The sequence below is a fragment of the Cetorhinus maximus genome, chromosome 1, assembly GCF_964194155.1.
Source record: "Cetorhinus maximus chromosome 1, sCetMax3.hap1.1, whole genome shotgun sequence".
Classification (NCBI taxonomy): Eukaryota; Metazoa; Chordata; class Chondrichthyes; order Lamniformes; family Cetorhinidae; genus Cetorhinus; species Cetorhinus maximus.
In genome coordinates this window covers 11,899,886-11,926,892 of record NC_135879.1, presented here as the reverse complement: position 1 = coordinate 11,926,892, position 27,007 = coordinate 11,899,886, and the positions used below count along the sequence as shown (strand labels likewise).

General features: G+C 40.8%; 1 protein-coding gene across 1 annotated transcript in view; it reads right to left on the bottom strand.

The window, feature by feature from the left end:
- Positions 1–2,889: 2,889 nt before the first annotated feature.
- Positions 2,890–27,007, bottom strand: part of hadh (hydroxyacyl-CoA dehydrogenase) — a 44,689-nt gene continuing 20,571 nt past the window's right edge. Inside the window, exons 2-8 of the mRNA XM_078532425.1 lie at positions 26,645–26,773; positions 16,797–16,954; positions 15,727–15,853; positions 13,740–13,829; positions 12,726–12,798; positions 8,828–8,944; positions 2,890–3,368 (exon numbers count right to left, since the gene is read on the bottom strand). Of these exons, the coding sequence (XP_078388551.1) occupies positions 3,250–3,368; positions 8,828–8,944; positions 12,726–12,798; positions 13,740–13,829; positions 15,727–15,853; positions 16,797–16,954; positions 26,645–26,773 (813 nt within the window). The 3' untranslated portion in view covers positions 2,890–3,249. The remainder of the gene's footprint in view (positions 3,369–8,827; positions 8,945–12,725; positions 12,799–13,739; positions 13,830–15,726; positions 15,854–16,796; positions 16,955–26,644; positions 26,774–27,007) is intronic.

Below are 27,007 nucleotides of genomic sequence, written 5' to 3'. Positions count from 1 at the left end.
CTGAGATAATAGATAAATTGGGCTTAATTTTCCAAAATTCCCTAGATTTTGGAGAGGTCCCATCATATTGAAAAATAGTGAATATGACTCCCCTACTCAAGATAGGAGGGAGACACAAAGTGGGAAACTACAGGTCAGTTAGCTTAACATCTGTCATAGGGAAAATGCTGGAATCTATTATTAAGGAGATTTCAGTGGGGCACTTAGAAAATCTCAATGCAAGCGGGCAGAGTCAACATGGTTTTGTGAATGGAAGATCACGTTTAACTAATTTATTAGAGTATTGTTGAAAGAGGACATTTTGTCAAAGCTTTTCATCTTGCACTCATCAAGATAATAGCAAGAATACCAATGTCAGGGGAAGCAACAGCTTTAAATTGTATGAGAAGAACGTGCTGATTGGTTGGCAAGTGGCCTAATCAACCAATCAGCACGCCCTTCTCCAGTGGTATAAAGTTGTTGCTTCCCCAGACATTGATGATCTTGTGATTGCCCTGATGAGTGCAAGTCAAAAAGCTTTGACAAAATGTCTTTTATCAGCAATTATCAAGTTCTGTACTACCAAACGGCTATTAAATTATTTGAGTTCTTTTATGAAGTAACAAGTAATGTGAATAAAGGGGAACCTGTAGATGTGATGTACTTAGATTTCCAGAAGGCATTTGCAAGATGCCACGTCAAAGGTCACTAGACAAGATAACAGATCATGGTGTGGGGGGTAACATATTAGCATATTGGCCAGTTAACAGGAAACAGGCTAGGTATAAATGGGTCATTTTCGGGTTGGCAAGATGTAACGAGTGGAGTGCAATGGGGATCTCAATTATTTACAATCTATATTAATGACTTGGATGATGGGATCAAATGCATGGTTGCTAAATTTGCTGATGACACAAAGATAGGTAGGAAAGTAAGTTATGAAGAGGACATAAGCAGTCTGCAAAGGGATATAGATAAAGTGAGTGGGCAAACATTTGGCAGATGGAGTATAATGTGAAAAAATGTGAACTTGTCCACATTGGCAGGAAGAATAAAAATACAACATATTATTTAAACGTGGAGAGGTTGAAGAACTCTTAAGGTACAGAGGTATCTGGGTGTCCTGGTACATGAATCACAAAAGATTAGTATGTAGCTAGAGCAAGTGATTAGGAAGGCAAATGGAATGTTGTCAATGTTGCCATTTATTGCAAGGGGAATGGAATATCAAATATGGAATATAAAAATAGGAATGTTTTGCTACAGTTGTATTGAGTATTGGTGAGACCACATCTAGAATACGGGGTGTACAGTTTTGATCTCCCTATATAAGGAAGGACAGAATTGCATTAGAAGCGGTTCAGAGAAGGTTCACTCGACTGATACCTGGATGAGGGGGTTATCCTATGAGGAAAGGTTGGACAGGTTGGGGCTGTATCCATTGGAGTTTAGAAGAACGAGAGGCGATCTTATTGAAATGTATAAGATCCTGGGGAGTCTTGACAGGGTGGATGCTGAAAGGAAGTTTCCTTTAGTGTGAGACACTAGTTTTAGGGGGTATAGTTCAAAAATAAGGGGTATCCCATTTAAGACAGAAATGAGGATTTTTTTTTCTCTTGAGGGTTGTGAGGGTCTGTGGAACTCTTCCCCAGAGAGCGGTGGAGGCAGGGTCATTGAATATTTTTAAAGCTGAATTAGATATGGGGAAGGTGGTGGCATGATGATATTGTCATGATATCCATGGTGATATTTTAATGCTATCCTGGGTCTAACCAGAACCCAAATCACTTATGCTATCTCCTGAAGCCACCCTCTGGGCTACATATTTCACCAGGTGCCCCAGCCAAATACCATGGCAGCTCTCCAAGTGCTACCTCATGTTACCCCAACATCTCCTCATTTGAGCTTCCTATTCTTATCCATCCTCTCTCCTCATTCTCTGCTGCTCTCCTGAAGATATCCATGCTAGAATCTCTTCCCATTTATCTCACTGAGCCTTAACAGTGCAATTCCTCAGCTTCAGCAATTTCTAAACTCCCACGATTTCTTTTGTAACTCAGCCTTACCTTGCATATTAAACACTTGGCCATATCCATAGCCCCCTTCTACCTTTTCACCATCCAAGGCCTCATCAGCTGATGCAATTAAACAACTGAGTTGAATAACTGAGCAAAGGTTTGTCAAGAGAATTATTTGGTTAACAGTGTAAAAGGTTGCAGAGATCAAGGAGGCTGAAAGAAGGATAAATGCACTGTGGCTATAGTCAGAGGATACGACTTTGGTTCTGGCAGGATGGAAACCTGATAAGAGATTTGAACAGGGAGTTGCAGGAAAAATGGGCATGGATTTGGGAGACAATAATAATTTATTCAGACTTTGGAGGGCAGAGGGTGGTTGAATAGAGAGGTTAAGGGTAGGTATTTTGGAGGAAGAGGTGATGACAGCCATTTTGAAAGGAACATGGACAGTACCTGCAGAGAACAAATCGCTTGTAATATCAGATAGCTTGCTGGCTAGTAGGAATAGGATCAAGGGAGTAGGTGGTAAGTGCCATGGATCAGATAAACTCAGGGTGCATAAGGGGAAATGGGAGAGAAACTAGCGAGAAATGTGGGCTAAATTTCGGGGAGCCTGGATTGAGGCTTTGCTTCGCAAGCAAAGAAATGGGAACAAGTATCAGAGGCAGCACAATGGATGGTCTCAGTGAACTTGTGTGAACTTGTGGTTGGAGTTCGGGGTGGGGGACAGGGATAAGCAGTTTACAGTGATGGCTGGCATTGGCAAAAAATAAATCAGGGGTGGGGCAGGGTTATCTGTCATTTTTTTTCACTTGGGCACTAAATAAATCACAAGGGTTAGGCAACATACAAAGTAAGTAAAATAATAAAGCAAATATAAATGGAATCTGAGTTATACAATTCAAGAGGCATTTTATTAACTCAATGAAAAGGATTTTACAAACTGAAAGCTAAGATCATTTCAAGTGCATCAATAGATAGAACAAAGATATCTTTGTATGTTTAATAATTTTTAAGGCACCTCTATGCCTAGAAGCAATTAATCAAAAAAATTAACCTTGTTTTACAGATTACATACCACAATCACTGTATCAGGCTGGGTCAGCATTATCCAGTTTGCAAACACATTAATATTACAGTGTACGGTATCAATTAAGTGCAAGAGCAGAAGTCTCAAGCACCAAGGCAACAGTCTGACAGCTTGCATGATTTAGTGTTGGAAAAAAATTGCAGCATCAAAACAACTCGCCTTCTAGGAATATTTGTAGAAGCCTTCACCAGTCTTTTTACCCAGCTTTCCTTCATCCACCAGTTTATTTAACAGAGCGCTAGGGTTAAACAAGGGGTTGTTTGGATCCGTCTCGTGCCATCCTAAGGAGGAAAAATGCTTGCAGTTAGCGAAAGGACATGGTTAAAATCACTTCCTTTTTAGTGTGGTCAAGGGAAGGGAAAAAACACAAGGGGTTGAATTTTACGAGGGAAAGGAGGGGGGGTGCATACTGCTTGCCCCCGCACCCCCCCCTAGCCAAACCAATGTTAAACAAGGTCAAGGAGCAAGAATAACATGCTCCAGGCAGCCTTCAGGAGGTGAGGGTTGGACTTCTGCCCCTCAGTCAGTGTTATGGCACAGTGGATGGTAAATGCTGAGCTGTTCAAATCTCAGAGGGAAACTTGAAACAGCTGCCACAACTGTTGGCAATTTTTACTTTATTTCGAGATGCATGCCTTGAATTCAGTAGTAATAAGACTGCAGAGACTTAGGGGTCTTTTTTTTTTAACAAAACTAAATTAAACATTTATTAAAAGAAGAAAATATTTTAAGCACATACATAGGTCTACAAATTACTACCATTAAAACTCCTAAATCTCCTAATTAATCTAGCTCCTAGTAACACCTCCGTTAAGTCAATAGTAGAACAAGATAGACTGCAACAGACCCAGGCAAAGCACACAATACCCTGGCCAGGGAAATTCACAATAAGTTTTCTTAGCTTCCATTCCTGTAGGCAGCAGCTTGATGCATAGAAGCTGGAGGCTTTTTACAATTGTTGGATCTTAAAATGCCTTCCCCTTTAGCATAACCTCATCTCCTTTATACATGTTTCTCCCTTTTTAATGTAAATTCCATTGTTCCAATATGCCTTTGCAACTTTATTTTTTCCATAATATAAATCTTCTATAGTACTCATATTATCCGTAATCTTCGGAAAAAATAAACATACTGTTTGGTTTAACCTCTGTTGGTTACGTGTAACACCTTATCATCTCTGAAATTCACAACTCTGGTTTATCTAAAAATGCAAATGTTCTTCACACCTCACATTCTAAAACTTCAGACGTGTTTACGTATTTTGCATTTCAAACCTAGCTTCTCTTTTGATAACTCAAAAGCTCCAGACTAGCTGTCTGCAATTCAATTAAAACCCACACATACACACCTACACACAGAGAAACTAACCCAAACCCCACTATTAACTTACCCTTACAATAAATCACAATATTATGAAAATTATTATACTTTCATGACAGGCAAGAAGTCCCGCCCTTGAGATCTGCCTACCAATCTGAATGGCCAGCAACTCTGGCATTCTCAGCAGTGCCAGAACTTGGTAGTAGTGCTGCTGGGACTGCAAGTAGGACATGGCTTCCGGAGCGAGGTAAGTCCGGGGTTTTGGACGGGAGGGATTAGGAAGCATAACAAGGGTGGGGGGTTTTAGTGGCCAGGCAGGACGTGACAAAGTGGGGAGGTAAAGGAGGGGGGTAACATCTTGGGAAGGGATGGGTGCCCGATGTGCACCCACTCTTCATGCCTTTTAACCAGCTGGGTTAATAAAAAGTACCTACCCAGTTCTCCACCTACGGTTTTATGGGGAACAGGTCCGAGGGTGGGCAGGAAGACAGTGGGCTAGCCACCCGGCATATTTTACATGTGCTACCCACCCTGCCACCGAAAACACGCCCAGCAGGCCGGGGGCATAAAATGCAGCCCAAGAAATTCTTGAAAGTTGCTCCAGTCTGTGCAAGCTGCACTAACAGACTAAATCAGGAGCTAAAATATTTCAAGACATAACACATGGTGATTTAACCTCTTGTGCCATAATAGGTCGATGATTGAAAATCATTGAAGCCTCACTTTCCCCTCAACAATTTGCATTTATACAACATCTGTCACATAGAAACAATGAAACAAAATGCTTCACAGAAGCAAATACAACAGGCCTATTTAACTAAAAATTCTTCTGGCGTGTGCGTGGTTTCCTTGATTTGGGTGTTGATGGCTGGAATCCAGTTAGTATCATGACAGCAGGACACAATTCCAATTAGCGCTCACAGTGGTCAACCTACATAAATCCACAGTCTTAATTGCAAGGTACTTCATTATGAGATGAATATATGAATATATATTACCCCCTTCCCCAAAACAGAATATAATTTCATTCAGGAACAAGGGGACAGCTGAGCAATAAGGCGTGAATATTTACCGGTATTTGTCAGTTGAAGCAATGCGTAATTGGCAGATGCAGGTATCTAACATAAATTAGCATTTCTACATTTATGGCATTTCAACAGTTTGGTTAGAATACTATTTCACAGTTTACAGTATTAATAGGCTTTTAATCTATGCAAAATCACATGCTCTTAGCTTTCTTCCTGACACAATTTACCTACTCCCAGGCCTCCAGTTTCCTCTGTAGCCTGTTGTATTTACCTCTGTGAAGCATTTTGGTTCACTTTTCTATGTTACACATGTTGTTGAGGGGGAAATGTGGCTTCAATGATTTTTAATCATTGAGCCACTGTGGCACAGAGGTTAAATCACCATGTGGAAATCATGAACTTGATCTTATATCCCACTTCTGATACATGTAACTTTGTCACTACATTGCTTTATGCAACTACAACTCTTCAATGGTGAAGGAAAGTCTCGGGACAGTTCTCGTGTTTAAAGCACCCCTCTCGTTTCCAAATCTCTCTGCTGTATTTTATATTGGGTAACAATTTTCAGGGTTTTAAGCACTTGGAAACTCAACTTTTTCAGTCACACATGCTCCTTCTCTGCTCCAGGTGAACAATACTATAAACCGAGGGGTGTAAGCATCCTGAAAAAAATGCATTTACTATAGCAGGGGCCATCGTCAGACTGTCCTGGAAGCCATTCTGGAGTCATCCAACACCTGAAGTCAGAACCAGTGGCACCAAAACCAGCACTAAGGTGGAGAGAAATGGAAATTTTGAAAAAACAGCAATTGCAAGAAGATTAACCAGCAACACTGAAGAGGTCCCAATCCGAATGGAATCTTCAGCTTATTCACTGGGCTCGATTGGAAAATAAATGAAAAAATGTCAAAGTTGTAAAAATTCAGTACTTAGGAGATCATCTAATGCAAGGTTTACCATTGAAAGCTGTAAGATGCGCAGGAATTTCAGCATACATCTACTTTCCTTAACAGAACCAAGTCCTCTTCCTCCTTTTTTCAAAAGTGGTTCAGTATGTTGTCTTATTACAGGAATTAATGGAAATGAAGATCTTTTTACCAAGGCTGGCATACAGTCTTTGAGTCCAAGTTTGCCATATTATCCAATATTCATAATCTATTAACTTTAAGCATTCCAGAATATAAAAGCAAAATACTGTGGATGCTGGGAATATGAAATAGAAACAGAAAATGCTGGAAAAACTCAACAGGTCTGGCAGCATCTGTGGAGAGAGAAACAGTTAACATTGTGAGTCCAAAATGACTCTTCTTCGGAACCAGAATATAAAAGGTCTGACTGATGACTGCGAATGTAGAACACTCCTAGAGGGATTTACTTTATCAAAAGAATTCATGCTTTACCATAGCACCACCTACTGCTCATTTCCTTTCACTGTATTCTTTATTGTAATAGAACAGAATAATGTTTGGTAGGTTTCAAGTCAAGATCTTTAAAAGCAATAGCAACTTCAAGCCTACCCAGAGCAGTTCAATACGGATTGTAATAAATTATTTAACAGACCACAGTTAGGTACCATAAGACCTAAATCAGACCAATAAAACATTGGTTAAGCTAATTCCCAGATCCTCAGGTCATCCGACCTTACATGATGATACACCCTGCACATCAGAAATTATGAATGTCACTTTATATCAATAATGGAGGTCCTTCAGGAAGAAGTGATTCAAAGGTGCATGGTGCATTGAAGCATGAAAATGTAGTGTTGATGACAATGGGAAAGAAATGTGTGCTCCCTGCTGCCTCTAAGCTTGTAATCACTGCCATTCAAGCATGGGGTTACATGTAAGAGAAACCTAGCTGCCTCCACACAGGCTTGGAAAGAAAATCTGAGATCCCATTCAGGCTGCTGTATGTCTCACGATTGCAGTAATGGAGCATGTTTGGGCAAAAAGGTTACTTGCATGGTCATCTCCTGAAATGAATGGAGACACAAAATGTTTGATACTATTGACAAAAATCGCAAAAAGTCTTCCAAGTCAAACAGGTTAAAGCACAGTGCTCCAACAGTCCGCTAATTTTAAAATACTCTTTTAATGATGCAAATAAGCAGTTGGTTGGTCATATTTGTATGAAAGATTAAAATACATTACAAATACACACGAGGATCATCCTTACTTATACACAACAGGTTAGACAACAAAAAGGTTAACAATCATTCTTACATTTAACGCGATAGCTAACCCCTTAGTGAAGTTAGATAGAGATCAAAAATGGGACTGAAAAATTAGCTGCAGATGTGTGAGCATCACCACTAATGTGCTGTCAGGATTGGATAAGAGCGGCCTGGTTAATTTAGGATCCTGCCAAAGCTCAGACAATGAAGTTTCTTGCACGTGTTCTCTCACTAAAACAGAGTGCAGCTGAACCTGTTTCTAACAACCTTTGTGGTGTTGCTGCAAAAGTGCAATATTTGCATCAGGATTTCTGGTCAGTTTCCATAGTAAATTACCATAAGAATTGTACTTAGTACTTGGAACATTGTATCTTCAACAAAAAAAAATGAAAGGACACTCAAATCACACTAGATTTAGCCTATATATGATTAAAGTTAACTTTTCTGGACAAAATGTATAATTTTTCATGCAGGAGGAGCTAGAACAACTAAACAAACTTTTCTCAAACAAGGGAAAAAAAATCAAACTGTCAATTAAGATGAAAGAAGTGCTTTCCACCCCCCCCCCACCACCCCTTAAGGCTCACCTCTCAACATAAGGTTGACAAAGATAGCCAGTTGACGATGTATTGCAATTGCCATATTAAAGGGCTAGGTGCAATTTTCATGTTTTTTAACCTGGGTACTTACTTGACTGCATTATAGCCATGTTCATAGTCATCCTCTGTCTCTGCATCTATAAAACTGATCCAAGAGTCAAACAGCAGCTAGTGGTTAACCACCTGTCATCTATCTCATAACCGGAAAGTCCTCTTTGCAAGGCATGGAAAGCACCTCCTGCAAGTGATTCAATACCAGTTCAGAGCTAGAAACAGCAGTCAACTATGCAGACAGTTGTCTGTGTCTTGTGTTGTGCTGGCTTAGATGTTCACACTTTGACAGAGCCACACTTTGACAGAGCTCTCCTCTCAATAACTTCCCCAATCGCTTGCCTGCCTAACTTTGTCCCACTTCTCATCCACCTGGTACCACGGGTGCCTATCACCACTCTTCAGCATTTCCCTAGTTTAAGGCCTAGACTAAGGTCAAAGAGAGGTCAAGTGTGGACAAAAATCATAATATATAGCCATGGAGAGACTAATGCAGGGATCTTACTTTAAAAAATAGCTAAATTATATTAAATTATAGACAAAGTAATGACAAATTTCCCTCTACATACCATCAATAATAAACTTGCTAGTGTCAAGTCCAACATAATCCAATAACTCGAAAGGACCCATAGGATATCCTGCACCCAGCTTCATTGCCACATCAATGTCTTCCTTTGATCCATGACCTTGGAAAAACATCCATATTTTTAAGTAAAAGAAACCCAATAAACTGCTACTTCAAGAAATAAACTGTAAAAAGATATAATGAGAAAAAGTGAAATATAAAATTCATCACATTCTTATGCAAAGTATGCCAATGGAAAGATTGTTTTTGCATCTTTGTAGACACAAGGAGGTCAATTGTATTAAGTCAGCAAATTAAGTCAGGGCAAAGTCAGCATGGTTTCATCAAGGGGAGGTCATGCCTGACAAAGCTGTTAGAATTCTTTGAGGAGGTAACGAGTAGGTTAAACAAAGGAGAGCCAATGGATGTTATCTACTTGGACTTCCAGAAGGCCTTTGACAAGGTGCCACACAGGAGGCTGCTCAGTAAGATAAGAGCCCTTGGTGTTAGAGGCAAGGTACTAGCAAGGATAGAAGATTGGCTGTCTGGCAGGAGGCAGAGAGTGGAGATAAGGGGGTCCTTCTCAGGATGGCGGCCGGTGACTAGTGGAGTTCTGCAGGGGTCAGTGTTGGGACCACAACTTTTCACTTTATACATTAATGATCTAGATGAAGGAACTGAGGGCAGCCTGGCTAAGTTTGCAGATGATACAAGGATAGGTGGAGGGACAGGTAGTATTGAGGAGGCGGGGAGGCTGCAGAAGGATTTGGACAGGTTAGGAGAATGGGCAAAGAAGTGGCAGATGGAATACAACGTGGGGAAGTATGAGGTCATGCACTTTGGCAGGAAGAATAGAGGCATAGACTATTTTCTAAATGGGGAGAGAATTCAGAAATCTGGAGTGCAAAGGGACTTGGGAGTCCTGGTCCAGGATTCTCTTAAGGTTAACTTGCAGGTTGAGTCGGTAGTTAGGAAGGCAAATGCAATGTTGGCATTTATTTCGAGAGGACTAGAATATAAAAGCAGGGATGTGCTGCTGAGGCTTTATAAGGCTCTGGTCAGATCACATTTAGAATATTGTGAGCAATTTTGGGCCCCGTATCTCAGGATGTTCTGGCCCTGGAGAGGGTCCAGAGGAGGTTCACGAGAATGATCCCAGGAATGAAAGGCTTAACATATGAGAAACGTTTGAGGACTCTGGGTCTATACTTGATGGAGTTTAGAAGGATGAGGGGGGATCTGATTGAAACTTACAGAATACTGAAAGGCCTGGATAGAGTGGACGTGGGGAAGATGTTTCCATTAGTAGGGGAGACTAGGACCTGAGGGCACAGCCTCAGAGTAAAGGGAAGACCTTTTAGAACAGAGATGAGGAGAAATTTCTTTAGCCAGAGAGTGGCGAATCTATGGAATTCATTGCCACAGAAGGCTTTGGAGGCCAGGTCATTGAGTGTATTTAAGACCGAGAGAGATAGGTTCTTGACTGGTATGGGGATCAAAGGTTACGGGGAGAAGGCGGGTGAATGGGGTTGAGAAACTTATCAGCCATGATTGAATGGCGGAGCAGACTCGATGGGCCGAATGGCCTAATTTCTGCTCCTATGTCTTGTCTTGTCTTGTATTAATTCAGAATATAAAACAGCACAAGATCCAGAGTATTCTGGAACCATTAAAGATGCATTATTTTGGTCAAAGCTTGCTCGTTATTATTTTCCACAGCGAGGTAAAACACTATTAAGGTCACAGGGTTACTGCTGATTACAACCCATTGCTTTGATCTCTCACAAATGCCCAGCAACAGAATATCAAAGCCAAAGGGATATGATCATCAGCACTCTCAACTAAATAGAACAACACTACATAGGTTTTTCTTTCACACACAAGGCTTAAACGCAAGAGAAGCCTAGAGTTTGTTTTGTGGGAAGATTTATCTCTGGAGACAGCAACCAATGCATGAAAACATTTTACCTTAATGAGCTAATGACTGAAAAAAAATTATCTTTCACTGGTAACATTAATGAGTAACTGGCCTGGCAACATTTTTTGAAGAAATATTTGCTTAGGTTGAGAGTCTAGGAAATAAAATGATGCAACCTACTGAGGCCTTGAATGTAGCACTGAAATACCCTCCATTATATGTTGTAGGAACAAGAATAGGCCATTCAAGTTCCTTGCGCCTCTTCTGCCATTCAATTAGATCATGGCTGACCTGCATCTCAACTCCATTTACCTGCCTTGATTCCATATCCCTCGTTGCTCTTACATAACAAAAATCTAGCAATCTCAATTTGGAAATTTTCAATTAACCCAGCCTTAAAAGTTTTTTTGGAGGGAAAGTGTTCTAGGTTTTCACTACCCTTTTGTGTGAAGTGCTTCCTGACAGCACCCTGAAACAGCCTAGCTCAAACTTTAATGTTGTGCTCCCTTGTTCCGGACTTCCTCATTAGAGGAAATAGTTTCTCTCTACCAACTCTACCACACTCTTTAATCATCTTATACACCTCAATTAATCTTCTAATATTCAATAATCTATACAGCTTGTCCTCATAGTTTAACCTTTTTAGTCCTGGCATTATTCCAGTGAATAAGCACTGCAACCCCTTCAAGGCCAATATATCCTTCAGAGATGTGACGCTCAAAGTTGAAAATAGTTACTGTAGATACCAGAGTGTTATATTCCAGAGTTTCTCAATAGTATTTGAAAGCAGGAGTAGTATTTGACCATTTCTATCTATTTCCTCTGTCCCACAATTTACATAAGCCATAATTAATAGCTATGCCATCATTACAGTGTACAGATGTAAGATAGCTTATCTTCTACAGCCATGTAAAATTAGGATTGTCCCTAATACTGTGTGTCCCTCCTCACCCAACAATCTTTTATTTAATTGATCTCAAATCTCTTCATTGCATGTAAAAGAACTCAGAACCATTTTTCACTCAGTTTCTCCTTAGTTCAACGGTCAAGCTGAAAATTTCCCTCATCTTTCCCTATTTTTCAGTTTATCTTCCTGTCTTCCAAAGTATTTTCTGTCTGAACCCAAGTCTCATACGTCTTCCCCTCTCTAGATGACACAAATTGCAGTTGCACCTTTGCTCTTGGAAAAAATCTCACTCACCCAAGACAGGACTTGACTGACAACCCTGTTCCCTATTGACTGGGTAACAAAGAAATAACTGAATAGTGATGATTTTTTTACTTTCAAGATAAAAATCAAACTACAAATAGCTTGAAAGGAAAAAGAATCGAAAGGATGAAGAACATTTTAGCAAAATTCTAGAAAAGCAAACTATTTCTATCAAGTGGCAAGGATTCCATGTTCCTTTTTATCAAAGCTTAAGATTAAGGATCAGCAATAATGGAGGCAGAAATTGAAATCTATATAAAAAAAAACCTTTGCAAAGTTTTTGTTGAGCCAGTCTAATAAAACATTTAAACACAGGGCTAATCTTTTTACTGCCTTACGCCTCACTGCTATAGGAGTGGTTCAGTTTAAATTGCAAAAATACATGAGGGCAGAGAAATGCTTTGTCAGTGGGCTGGGGGGAAGCAGAAATATAAGCAATCCTGAAAGGTCACAATATCAGAGATAGTGCAACATCTCTAATGAGGTTCTAAAGTCAAAATTTAAGGATCTTGTGGGATCCTATGTATAGGAACTGAATTCTAGTTTAATTGTGCTTTAAAGTCACTACTACCAGCCTGGAGAGGAGCACATTTTGGTAGATGTTAGCTACACAGCGTGCAACACTTCACCACCTGTGTTAAATTAAAACATACAACGTTCTTACTATGCAGGTGGAGAAAAACAGACAATGCTTTTCTCATTTTGGGAAAAAGGATTTCATTTGAAATTAGTTTTCCAAAACCTAGATTTTAAATACCTTTAAATTTTAAATACCTCTCTCATGTAGCCGGACGGCTTCCATCAAGTAAGGCACAAGAAGACGGTTCACAATAAATCCAGGGGTATCCTATAGAGATAAAGCAAGTTAAATAAAATCCTGAATCAATATTAAAGCTCCTTTCACGCTTAAAAGTGTCTCATTAAATTGATAAACTTTTCTTTCTTTCATGGGATGTGAGTATCACTGGCAAGGCCAGTGTTTGCTGATCATCCCTAATTGCCCTTGAGAAGGTGGTGGTGCACCAACTTTTTGAACCACTGCGGGTACATCCACAGTGCTGTTAAGGAGGAGGGTTCCAGAATTTTGACCCAGAGACAGTCAAGGAGTGGCGATAAATCTAAATTATACATTGCACAAACTGAAATACTCAACCAAGAACTATGAAATACAGAATCATTTTCATGAGCAAGTGAAAATTTTGCATTCTCCACTTGGGACTATATAACTAAAAAAGTCAGAGAAAGTCATGTGCTCAAAACGTAGAGACAGGTTGGGGTCCGCAAAATTGTCCCGGATTGGGGCCTTAACATTGTTAGTTGGCTGCCCACCTCCGTGGAACAGGCAGCTGATCCTAACCCCAGCCTACCCCTGACAGCGGGAATGTGTCACAGAGCTGATTTTCCCAGCCACACCCTCAACGCCCTCCCTCCAGGATTAGGATGTAACAATATCTCATGATTTGTAAGCACTTACATTCTTAACACCTTTTGCTCAAAGTTGTCAGGTCTAAAAACTCATCGGTGATGCTGTGACCTCTGAGGCAAGGTTAACAATTTAAGGATAGCTTTGCACTGAGAACCAATGACCTACGAATTACGCTAAGGCTGCTCAATCTGATTTTCCATACAACTCTTACAGGCAGTAGACAGAGGAAGCTTTCATTGTAACAGGCTGGGCTGGATTTGAACCAGATACCAGAGGTGAAGTGCCCAGTCTCTGAACGACTGCACTACCTGGACAGAGTCCATTATGAAGAAAAAAGGTAGCTATTGCAGGCAGTAACCTACCTTACAAGCCACAGGCTTTTTTCCCAAAGCTTTGCTGAAATTCATCAGTGCTTCAAATGTCTGCTGGCTGGTCACTGGAATCTGAACCACCTACAAAAAGATTAAAAAAGACAAAAATTCCCCATTAAAAGAATATATTCATTATTAACAAAGTATCCACTTAAGGATCGACATCCCAAACATTTTCTAGAGTCAATTAATACAAAATCATTTTTTTTCAGCAAAAGCAATTAAATTTGAGACCATTTAAAGTGTTAAAAAAACTAAACATACCAAAGTAATACTGTTTAAAAACTGATAACACTGTTAAATTCAACTGCACATTGTTTCACAAGTAGAAGTGTGGCTCATTAAGTCTCTATTCCAGAGTGATTATGAACAGAAATAGGATGCAAAAAGGTGACACCTAAGTAAGGCAATGTGAGAGGAATAGGTAGAGGAACCATACAAAATAAAATCAAGAAAATGCAGTAAGCAAGAAAAGGGTGAATGAATTATCCTTGCGAAAAAGGTTGAATGGGTTGAGCTCTTATCTCTAGAAAAGAGAAGGGGAAGGAGTGACCTGATAGAAGTCTTAAGGATTTAGATTAAATGTAGAGACGATGTTTCCACTTCTCTGAGATCAAAAACCTGTGGTCATAAATATAAGATAGGCATTAATAAATACAATAGGGAATTCAGGGGAACCTTTTTTACTGAGTGGTTACAATGAGGTATTCACCACCGTAAGAAGTTGAGATGAACAGTATAGACACATGAAAGGGAAGCTGGACAAACACACAAGGGAAAAAGGAATAGTAAGATATGCATTAGGGTTAGAGGAATCCAGTATGGACCAGTTAGGCCAAATGATATGTTTCTGTGCCGTAAATCTCTGTGTTAAACTGAAGCTTTAAACAAACAGTTCTGATGTTCAATACTAAATAATATGTGCCAGTTAGATGTTCTGTTTTTGGAAATAAGAGGAAGAGGAGGAGGAAAATGTTGTGGATATTTGATGTGGTCCTCAGAATCAATTTTTAACAAAGAATGGTTCTCACAAGAATCCTCCTATATTTTTTGGGGGGAACCAAACACTTCCAGAATGTATTTGTGTCTTAAACAGCAGAGATTCCTTCCTCAGTCATCAGAGTTTTAACAAACTAAATATTCTGAATATTCTACAAGGGGAGTATAATTGAGGAGAAAGAACATGTAGTCACTAGAAAACAGAAAACAGAGATTGCAGGTTAAGGGTAGCAACTCCAATTGGCAAAAGGTCTGAAGTCTTATCCAGCCTTGGTTAGACCACACTTGGGAGCTCTGTGTACAGTTTTGAACTCCTTTTCTCTATAAAAAGAATAGAGAGGTGTTAGAGAAGGTGCAAAAATGATTCACAAGGCTGATACTAGAACTGAGAGGATATAGCTAACAGGAAAGGCTAAACAGGTTGGGGCTCTTTTCTCTGGAAAAGAGAAAGCTGAGGGGTGACCTAATATAGGTATTTAGAATTCTGAGAGAGTTTGAATAGGTGTAAAGAAAATGTTCCCATATGTACCGGGTGTCCAAATTAGACAGCCTAAATGCAAGCTACTAATAAATCCACTAGGCAATGAAGGAAAAATTTCTTCACTCAGTAACTGGCCAGAATATGGAATGCGCTAGCACAAGGATAATTGAGACAAATAGCATTTAAGGAGAAGCTAGATAAGCATATGAGGGAGAAAGAAAGAGGGTTATGCTGTTAGATGAAGAGGGGTAGCAGGGGGCTTGTGTGGAGGATAAAATGTCAGCACAGACCTTGGGGCTGAATGGCCTGTTTCTGTGTTGTAGTCTCGATGTAGCACAAGTGACATAGGTAAATATTTAGCTGTGATATTTTGATTAAAAAAGGATTCCCTGTCTCAATTTAACAAAAGATAGCTGGGAATAACTTTATCCTAGTCTTTTTTTTTTAAAATCCAGTCCATTCTCTCTGCTGGTAATTAAAAAAACAAAGAAAACATACCTCCACTAGTTTCATCATGGGTACAGGGTTGAAAAAATGCAGCCCACCAAATCGATCCTGTCTGGTTGTAGCATTTGCTATTTCAGTGATTGGCAGTGATGAAGTGTTACTAACAAAAATTGTTTTCCTATTAGGATAACGAAGAAAACTGAATTACTCCTTCAAAACAACAAATACTTGCACGGAAGATTACTGCTTTTCATTTACTATTCAAACCAAATTTTAAAACTACTGTTACACATTTAATCGCTTCCTGTATTTCTTCAAAATTCACTAGGTTTTCCATTTCCAAAAAGTATCAATTCAGCATCATAAAATGCAAGTCAATGTGGCCCAATATATTAACTTCACTTTGATGTGTCTGCACTTACAAATAATTAAGAATTATTGAACAAAGGATTATCAGCATAACTCTACTGTATAACAATAATGAGCTGATTTGGAAAATACTGGGGAAATATCCTAGAACTTACAAGTTATTACCAGTTGACTAACAAATAAAAATGGCAAACTGGAAAGTCCCTTTTTCAATATCCTCTGTGGTTCCATCAGTGTCTATTTAGCAAAATACACCAGGTATTCCACAAAAGAACCAGTATTGTTTATGAGAGAGGCTTGAGCAAATAATCTGCGCTGAAACTCCTGGCCACTACTGTCTAAGTGCTGCACAATTGTGGGTACTGTCCTTTGCCAATTTGCACACAGCAAGGTCCCACAAATAACAATGAAATAATGACCCGATAATCTGTTTTTTTCAGCCAAGCTGATTAAGGAATAAATGTTGGCTAGGTCACTGGGGAGAATTCCCCTGCTGCTCTTCACATACTGCTACGGGATCTTTTACATTCACCCAAGGGCAGATTGGGCCTTGGTTTAAGATCTTATCCAAAAGACAGCACCTCCGATAATGGAGCACTCACTATACCACATTACAATGGTGGCTACACTTCAATAAAGTACTTAATTGGCTGTAAAACATTTTGGGATGTCTTGAGATCCTGAAGGGCATTATACAAGTGCAATTCTTTCTTTATTTCACTGGGAGAATAAAATATAATTGAAATACTTACTCTGGAGCAATCTTATCCAGTTTTTCAAAAAGTTCCTGTTTAACCTTAACATTTTCCACAATTGCCTCTATGACTAGGTCTGTGCTGTGCACTGCCGATGCAGGATCTGTCGAGGTACTGATTCTCTGAAGAGTCTGCTTAACAAATTCTGCACCAGCCTAGTGATGGAAGAGAGCAGTAATTAACAGCAAGATCCAGTTGTCCTTCCCACTTACATTCAGTCACAGTTTTATCAGCAACCCTCTGACAAAGTACTGTGAATATTTCTAAAATAGGGCTACCCAATGTTTTGTTCCAAAATGGTACTGCAAAGTTGAATCATTGTTGAAGCAGCTTAATTGGCAATTTTTTAAGAGGGGGGAAGTGAAGTAGCTGCCCCATTGCCTTGGTTGATTATTAATTATATAACCTCGCACATTTCTAGACACAAACCAAATCCTGGAAGATTTGAAATACTTCATCTTTTAAATCCTTTAAATTGAGAAATTTAGGAACTAATCTTCCTCACCCGCAAACATTTTCCTTTATACTCCCTTTACCCAGAGGTGCTCTGATGACATATCTTATTGGGTCAGCCCATGTACATCCTGCATTACCTACAATCACTTACACTGAAACTAGCTGTTCAGACAGGTCTGGATGATGATCCAGAACTGCCATCCTGCTCCTAACTTTTTCCGCACATGTACCTGGCAAATCAGTCCAAAATATATGTGAACAAAGTCATCCCTGGATATCACCGTAACCATGTTATCAGAACAGCTACAGACCCAAACAGGGACCCCAAAGTAATCAGTTTGTACAGGCAGGAAAGTTAGTTACTAAACTTAAATTAACTGCTTGTTAGCCCATTTGTGAAAGAATTGTGGAGGATGCGGTATCTAAAACTGCTGCTGAAGACATTCTTTCCCCCCGTAACAGTGTCATTAGCAAACAGAAACAAATAGGAATCTGCCACTTTCATTAACAACAATGTTAACACCAGTTTGAAGGCTGTCCTCATGCCAGTCTAAGGTGCCACATAAGAATGGTTACAACCAGATATTACAATAACTCCTGTTCCAATTTAGCATGGTTGTTGTTAGACTACAATCTATAACGGAAGTTTTAAAGTTTAATTATGGTTGTTCCGAAAAGCTCAATTTGCCCAAAATTCAAGCTTTGAAGTTTTAGATCAAAAGAAAAAATACAGTCTAATATTTAGGCGAGACAGTCACAGCCATTACCACTCAATTCCACACATGGAGCACTATAATGAGTCCTAACAGACTTTCATAAAAAGAAATCTGATTTATGATTAGCTTAATACACTGGTACCGCAGATATAGTGCCCACAGTAGGATGAAAGTTCACACACATCATTTTCCACACTGCAAAATCCTGTGTTTTGGTCATATGTTGAGGAGCACAGGGAGAGAAGAAGGGAAAGAGACCAAGTTATATTGTCACAAAAACAAAAATACCTGGAAAAACTCAGCAGGTCTGACAGCATCTGCGGAGAGAGATACAGTTAATGTTTCGAGTCCAAATGACTCTTCATCAGAACTCTTCGTCAGTTATATTGTCATTTGTTATCCAGATGTGAAAGATGATGACAAGGCCACTTTTACTAGCCCATATCCAAATTCTCTTTCCTCCCCAAGATCCTTGGATGTGTCGTTGCTTCCTAGATCTGTGCCATTCTCCCACAACTCCAAATAAAACATTCTCTCTGACTGTGGTGCATTCTCTCTTCCGGTCCTCAGTGCAGCCTTCAAAGCCATTGATCAGACCATCCTCCTGCTTACATGTTCCTCCACTGCCTTGCTGTGTGGGACTACTTTCACTCTTACCTATCAGATCATAGCCAGAGTAACTCTATCAACAGAATTTTTTTCCTACCCTTCACTGTCATCCCTAAAGTTCCCTAAAGAATCCATCCTTGGATCCTCCATCTTCCTTAGCTGCATACTGTCTCTCAGACACAGGGTTAACATTCACATTACACCACTAACACTCAGCTCCACCTCTCCACACTCTCAAGCCATTGATTAACTCTCCCATTATTAGGTGCTGGGTCCAGAACCCAGTCTTGCATGAGCCTTAACTGGCTGCAATTAAACATACCACGGTCTTTTACTCTGAAAACAACTTATGTGCCACTGATTCTTTCACTCTCCCTGCCATTTTAAAAAATCATTCATGGGATGTGGGCTTCGCTGGCTGGGCCAGCATTTTTTGCCCATCTCTAGCTGTCCTTGAGTAGATGGTGGTGAGCCGCCTTCTTGAACAGCTGCAGTCCATGTGGTGTAAATACACCCACAGTGCTGTTAGGAAGGGAGTTCCAGGATTTTGACCCAGCGACAGTGAAGGAATGGTGATATATTTCCAAGTCAGCATGTTGAGTGACATGGAGAGGAACTTCCAGGTGGTGTTGTTCCCATCTATCTGCTGCCCTTGTCCTTCTAGATGGTGGTGGTCGTGGGTTTGGAAGATGCTGTCGAAGCAGCCTTGGTGAATTCCTGCAGTGCATCTTGTAGATGGTACACACTGCTGCTACTGTGCATCAGTGGCGGAGGGAGTGAATATGTGTGGATGTGGTGCTAATCAAATGGGCTGCCTTTGCCCTGGACAGTGTCAAACTTCTTGAGTGCTGTGGGAACTGCACTCATCCAGGCAACTGGGGAGTATTTCATCACACTCCTGACTTGTGCCTTGTAGATGGTGGACAGGATTTAGGAGTCAGGAGGGGAGTTACTTGTTGCACGATTCCTAGCCTCTGACCTGCTCTTGTAGCCATAGTATTTATATGGCTAGTCCAGTTCAGTTTCTGGTCAATGGTAACCCCCAGGATGTTGATAGTGGGAGATTCAGTGATGGTAATGCCATTGAATGTCAAGGGGTGATGGTTAGATTCTCTCATGTTGGAGATGGTCACTGTCTGGCACTTGTCAGCCCAAGCCTGGATATTGTCCAGGTCTTGCTGCATTTGGACATGGACTGCTTCAATATCTGAGCAGTTGTGAATGATGCTGAACATGGTACACTCATTGGCGAACATCCCCACTTCTGACCTTATTTTGGAAGGAAGGTCATTGCCAAAGCAGCTGAAGCTGGTTGGGCTGAGGGCACTACCCTGAAGAACTCCTGCAGTGATGTCCTGGAGCTGAGATGACTGACCTCTAACAACCACAACATCTTCCTTTGTGCTAGATATGACTCCAACCAATAGAGAGTTTTCCCCGACTCCCATTGACTCCAATTTTGCTGGGGCTCCCTGATGCCACACTCGGTCAAATGCGGCCTTGATGTCAAGGGCAGTCACTCTCACCTCACCTCGGGAGTTCAGCTCTTTTGTCCTTGTTTGAACCAAGGTTGTAATGAGGTCAGGAGCTGAGTGGCCCTGGCGGAACCCAAACTGGGTGTCAGTGAGCAAGTTATTGCTAAGCAACTGCTGCTTGATAGCACTATTCATGGCCCCTTTCATTACTTTACTGATGATCGAGAGTAGGCTGATGGGGCGGTAGTTAGCCGGGTTGGATTTGTCCTGCTTTTTGTGTGGAGGACATACCTGGCAATTTTCCACATAGCCGGTTAGATGCCAGTGTTGTAGCTGTACTGGAATAGCTAGAGGCATGGCAAGTTTTGGAGCACAAGTCTTTAGTACTATTGCCGGAATACTGTCAGGGCCCACAGCCTCTGCACTATCGAATGCCTTCAGCTGTTTCTTGATATCACGTGGAGTGAATCAAATTGACTGAAGACTGACATCTGTGATGCTGGGGACCTCCGGAGGAGGCTGTGACGAATCATCCACTCAGCACTTCTGGCTGAAGATTGTAGCAAATGCTTCAGCCTTAACTTTTGCACTGATGTGCTGGGCTCCTCTATCATTGAGGATGGGGATATCTGCAGAGCCTCCACCTCCAGTGAGTTGTTTAATTGTCCACCACCATTCACGACTGGATGTGACAGGACTGCAGAGCTTAGATCTGATCCATTGGTTGTGGGATCGCTTAGTTCTGTCTATCACATGTTATTTATGCTGTTTGGCATGCAAGTAGCCCTGTGTTATAGCTTCACCAGGTTGACACCTCATTTTTAGGTATGCCTGGTGCTGCTCCTGACATGCCCTCCTGCACTCTTCATTGAACCAGGGTATCCTCATTGTGAAGGCGGGACTTCGTCTCCACAAGGACTGTGCGGTGGTCACTCCTACCGATACCGTCATGGACAGATGCATCTGCGGCAGGCAGGTTGGTGAGGATGAGGTCAAGTATGTTTTTCCCTCTTGTTGGTTCCCTTACCACCTGCCGCAGACCCAGTCTTGCAGTTACGTCCTTCAAGACTTGGCCAGCTCGGTCGGTAGTGATGTTATTGAGCCACTCTTGGTGATGCTAAACCGGATTGCATAAACCTTGGCATCCTGTTCAATGCTGAGCTGAGCTTCCAACGTCATGACAAAGATTACCAATTCCACCTCAGTAACACTGCCTGCCTCCATAAGAACATAGGCCTACTCCTGTTCGTAGGTCCTTCGGCCCTTCTAGCCTGCTCCGTCATTCAATCAGATCATAGCCTATCTGGTTGGAGCCTCAAATCCACTTTCCAGTCTGCCCTCCATAACTCTTGACTCCCTTGTCTATGAAGAATCTACCTAACTCAGCCTTGAATAAATTCAATGACCCCAGCCTCTGCTGCTTTCTGGGAAAGAGAGTTCCACAGATTAGCAATCCTGAAGAGAAATCTTTTTTCCCCATCTCCATCTCAAAAGGGAGGCCTCTTATTCTTAAACTTTGTCCCGTAGGTCTAGTCTCCTCCACAAGAGGAAACATCCTCGGGGTATTCACCCTTTCAAGTTCCCTCAGGATCTCATATACTTCAATAAGATCGCCTCTCATTCTTGTAAACTCCAATGGGTATAGGCCCAACCTGTTCAACCTTTCTTCATAAGGAAAGCCCTTCATAACAGGAATGAGTCGAGTGAACCTTCTTTGAACTGCTTCTTACACAATTATTTAATTATATAATTTTTTAAATAAAAGGAGACCAAAACTGTCCCCAGTATTCCAGATGTGGTCACATCAAAGCCCTGTACAGCTGCAGTAGAACTTCCCTACTTTTATATTCGATTCCCCTTGCGATTAACGCCAACATTCCATTTACCTTCCTAATCACTTGCTGTACCTGCATATTAACTTGTTTGAAATTCAGGTACCAGGAAACATACATCCTGCTGTACCACCAGGTTTTGCAATCTCACTTGATTTAAATAGTATACTGCTTTTCTATTCTTCCTGTCGAAATGGACAAGTCCATTCCTACCTTAGCCCATTTGCTGAAAACTTTGTGCCTTCTTTTGTCATATCCAGGCTCAATTGCTCCAGTCCTCTCCTAGCTGGCCTCCCACAATCCCTAAATTTCTGCTCATCCAAAGCACTGTATCAAATCTTGTATCAACTCGCGATCATCGATCAACCCTATCCTTGCTGACCTACATTGGCTCCTATGTCCCAAATTTTAAATCCTTAGCCCAGATTTTCGCTCCTGGGTCAGGTGCACAGAGATCTTTAAAAAACAGCTGCCCAGATGTTGGATTTTCGGTCCGAGAGGAGAGGGCTAGTATAGGAAACGGAGAGGGTAACCTGGGAAGAAGTGAGAAGGCTGCCGGGTACGGAGGCTGCCACAGAGCTCCGACACTGTCTCCAAATTAAAGAAAATAAAGATTAAAACATAAAACATCCCTCCTACTCTCAACCTTCACAACAGCACACACTCCCTATGCCCCATCAATGCCACCCAATACTCCCACCCTCCCCCACCATGGTCCCTCATAACCCCTATGCCATCCTATGCCCCTCTACCCACCCCTATGGTCCCTCATAACACCTATGCCACTCCATGCTTCCATTCATCCCCATGGCCCTTTATAGTCCCTACGCCAATTTAGTGCCAACTCACATAGCCACGCACCACCCTTTTCCCTTATCCCCTTCATGCCAACTAACCTACTAATCTACCATGGGCAAATCTCAGGATCCATGCTCACATAAAACAAAGTTATGTTCATATTGATGACATCACTATTGAAAAAAAAACTTATTTAAAAATATTCAATATATTGAAATTCCTCCAACTAATCTCTTATGTAAAAAACATTTCACTTATGGACTTAATCTCTTATGAAAACAAATATGTCCATTCCATAACCACTCGGAGCTGTCAATCAAACTGTTCACTTAACAGGCGTCCCACTGTAATAATGTTAGGTTGTAAAATCAGTCATTACAGCACCTATCCTACAATGATAGCTGATAACAGGCAGAATAAAATATCAAGCACTGATCTTTTTCTGAACTCTGCTCTTTTTTAAAATTTAAAGCCCAGCAGTGTTAAATCCCTGACAACATTGACAGTTCCATGAGTTTTGACAGTTCTTTGACAGATCTTTGACAGTTCCAATGAGTTTATGCACTTTTTACACACAGTTCCAAAGGGTGCCTTCCTCTCCTAAAGTTGTCCTGGGACCATAGCCATAGGGGTACCCTGGCTATCCAAATGAATCCACCTAGTTCAGACCAGCTCTCACCTGGTCAAATTTGCACATGTCAGGTTTTACACTTCAGGCCTACCGGAAATCCCACTTCAGTGGAGGCAGCTGACGTTTTATATGGCCAGCTACCTCTGTAAACTTGCGAACCCCAGTCTGACTTCATTCCTGCCCCGCAAAAATAGGAAGCGCCATGTAGCGGGGCAGGACTTAGGATTTTTGGCCATTGCCACTATTTTCACCACGACAGACAGCCTCTCCGTTATGGTGAAAATCTGGGCCCTTGTGTTTCAATCCACCCACCGTCTCACCACTCCTAATCTCTGAACTTCCTCTAGCATTACAATTCCCTCGATCCAAACTCTCCATCTCTCTCACTCGAGTTTTAGGGATCTTCCCTCCCTTCAATCCACTATTCACCCATTTAGGTCCAATTCCCTGGAATTACTCGGTCTGTCCACCTCTCCCATCTCTTTGAAAACCCTCCTTAAAAAACAGCCTCTTTCACCAAGTTTAAAGTCACCCTCCAAAAATCTCCTACTCTAACTTTGTATCAGTTTTCGTTATTGGAATGCCTTGGAACATTTTTCTATGTTAAAAGGCGCTATAGAAATGCAAATTTTTTTGTCAACAGTCAGTTTCATAACACAGACATTCTATACAGAGATGCTGGCAAAGTCAAGGGTTTGTTTTGCATTACAATTACGGATTTAGATGTAGCCCTGACAGTGCATAGTTAGAATAGTGCCTGTATAAAATGTTTTCCAATTGTGGTACATGGAACCAAACCTTTATGTTGTCATATTAACACACATCTGGTACATAAGCTGCTTCTAACTAGAGTAAGACAATGGCTGATGCACCATCTCATGTGCATATAGGAACTATTGGGCAGGATCAGCAGAATATCTTTCTACTTATAAGAATTATTGTAGTACATAATCCTAATGGTGCAGCCAGTGAACTATTTGGATCCAGGAACGTGGCAGATTCAGTCCCTGGCCTACATTGAATTAGCAGATATTGCCCAGAGTGGAGTTGGGGCAATTATAACTTGCTTCATTATTATAATTAAGCTCAGCAGAAGTCCTCCATAGTCAAATCGCACACCAGCATTCACTATCACAGTCTATGGATGAAGAAAGGCACTTTGGAATTAAACCTTGACGAGATGACAGGAAGAAAATTTACAGAGAAAATGAGAAGATAATTGATAGTGCAGTTGTAGACTTCTGCCAGTAGAGGCCCCCAGTGCACAACATAAAATTAATAACTTCAAATCATCTCTAATTAGTGGCGTCTGATAATCAGCGTTCAATGGTAGTACAATTAGGAGGGATATTCTAAAGCAATTAGGTTAAAATGTTTGCATGACAGATTTAAGACACAAAGTTTATGCCTGATATCGAAGAGCAAACACTCGTTTTACATAGTTTTTTTAAACACACAAGGTACTCTAAAATGTCGTCTGAATAGCAATTGCCTCATACAATAGCTTTGACTCAATCAGTTGTGCCAAGTTAGCAGGATCTCCAACAAGGTGGCAGAAGGAAAGGTCTTTGTGCCCCTGGGATAAGTGGGGAATATTTCACCAGGATCCCGGTTCCTGATTTGAAGCATATATGCATGCACGTAAAGGGCAGGAATAGGCTCAGCTGTGATGTAAAAAGCTGTACTTTCAGCCCACTTACATTCAATGTGATGACTAACAAATGAACAGCTATTTCAGCAACCCAAACCTGTGGAATCATACCCAATCAGAAGAGAAAAGGGAGGAAAATTTGTGTATCGAGTGGCAGGGTAGTTTGTTTCTAAGCACAATTTAAACTAAGAGTTCTTAAAATTAAATTAGAGATTAACCAAAACAAATTACAGGTCGAGTAACCTTTATCAGCAAATCTGAAAACCGAACACATCTAAAAACCACACATTTTTTGAACCTCATCGACCTTTAGCACAGGTAGTCTAGTTGTTTGTCTGCACTGTTTACCTTGTGAATTTTGTGGTGAACATGTCAAAAAGAAACTTATTACACGTACCTTGTATTTATTATTCAGCGATACATCTTACTTTCCTAGCCATTTTATTTACTTTAGATTATAGTTATCCTAGGCTTAGGCTATTATAATGTAAACTTATACGCAGTATCTGAAAACCAAAACTATCTGAAATGCAAAATGCAATCAGCCAAGGGCTTCGGATAAAGGGTATTCGACCTGTACATGCGGAAGATTACTCCTGGCTTCTGAAAAGCTTGAGTGTTACTGAAACTAGAAATGATGTCAACAACAAAACAAAAGATTGAATCTTGTTATGTTCCAGTTCAGTGTGTGCTTTCTGTATTAGTGGAAAATTGCTAATCTGGCAGAACAGTGCAAAACACAACTGTGTAATAAGACACTACAGAATGACTGATTACTGCAAGACCAAATGAAGATCGGAAATGGCGATGCTAAGGTGTGCTGTCTAATTGAATCACAGAATCGTAGGGCACAGGAGGAAGCCATTTGGCCCATCAAATCTGCGCCGGCTCCCTCGAAGAGCAATCCACTTAATCGCCCTCCCCAGCTCTTTCCCCATGTCCCTGCAATTTGTTCCCTGTCAAGTATTTATCCAATTTCATTTTTAAGGCTACTTTTAGCTCTGTATCCATCACCCTATCAGGCAGTTTATTCCAAATCCTAACAACTCATTGTGTAAAACAGTTTTTCCGCATGTTACCTCTGGTTCTTCAATCACCTTAAATCGGTGCCTTCTGGTTATCAACCCTTCAGGCAAGGGAAACAGTTGCTCTTTACTTACTCTTCAAGAATTTGAACACTATCAAATTTCCTTAGTCTTCTCTATTCCAAAGGAGAATAACCCCAACTTCCCTGTAACTGTAATCTCTCATCCCTGGAATTTACTCTGGCAATCAATTCTGTACATATGTAACAGTGATAGTTAGTTCAAATAATATAGACTAGGGCAGGTGCTGAAAGTGGGAATAAAAAGACCAGCTTTTAATAACTATGCTACAGCCAATGAACAAATGAGATTTAGCGGCCACGTGGTTTCCATTTTCACTCAGATCTGATGGGCAGTCATACAGATCCCACAGGAATTTGTGGAATTTACTACTGCTAGATTACTTGAGGGAAACATTACAGAGAATCTACTTATTTCACTCCCATACCCAAGAGGCAGAAATATATAATCAAATCTGAAAAGAGTACTATTTGGCAAGCTGCCGTTGAAATGACATGAGTCAATACATATTAAAAAGTTTGCTGAAACAGCATACAAATGCTTACAAAGTTCATTAATGTCAAAGCATCACCTCAGGCTTATCTATAAACTTCTTCTTGCTCATACGCTCAACGTTGTTTCCAATTTTCTTCAGTGATTTCTTCAAGATATCATCAGCCTGATCCACCAGTATCACTGTGTGTCCCACTCCAGCAGCTACCTAATAAAAACAGAAACACTTGTTCATCAGTGGCACTTTGAGCCAACTCAACAATACTCAAAAGATCTTCTACCTCCAGTGGCTAAAATTATCAGTCCACATAGGCTTAATTGTGATAACTGACTACCTCTTATCAAGCACCAAGTAAAATGAAACACAAGAATATGAGTTCTTCCATCTCAAAAGGTCTGTTATAAACGAGGCCTGGAGGCCAGACAGAACCAAGAGCTTCAC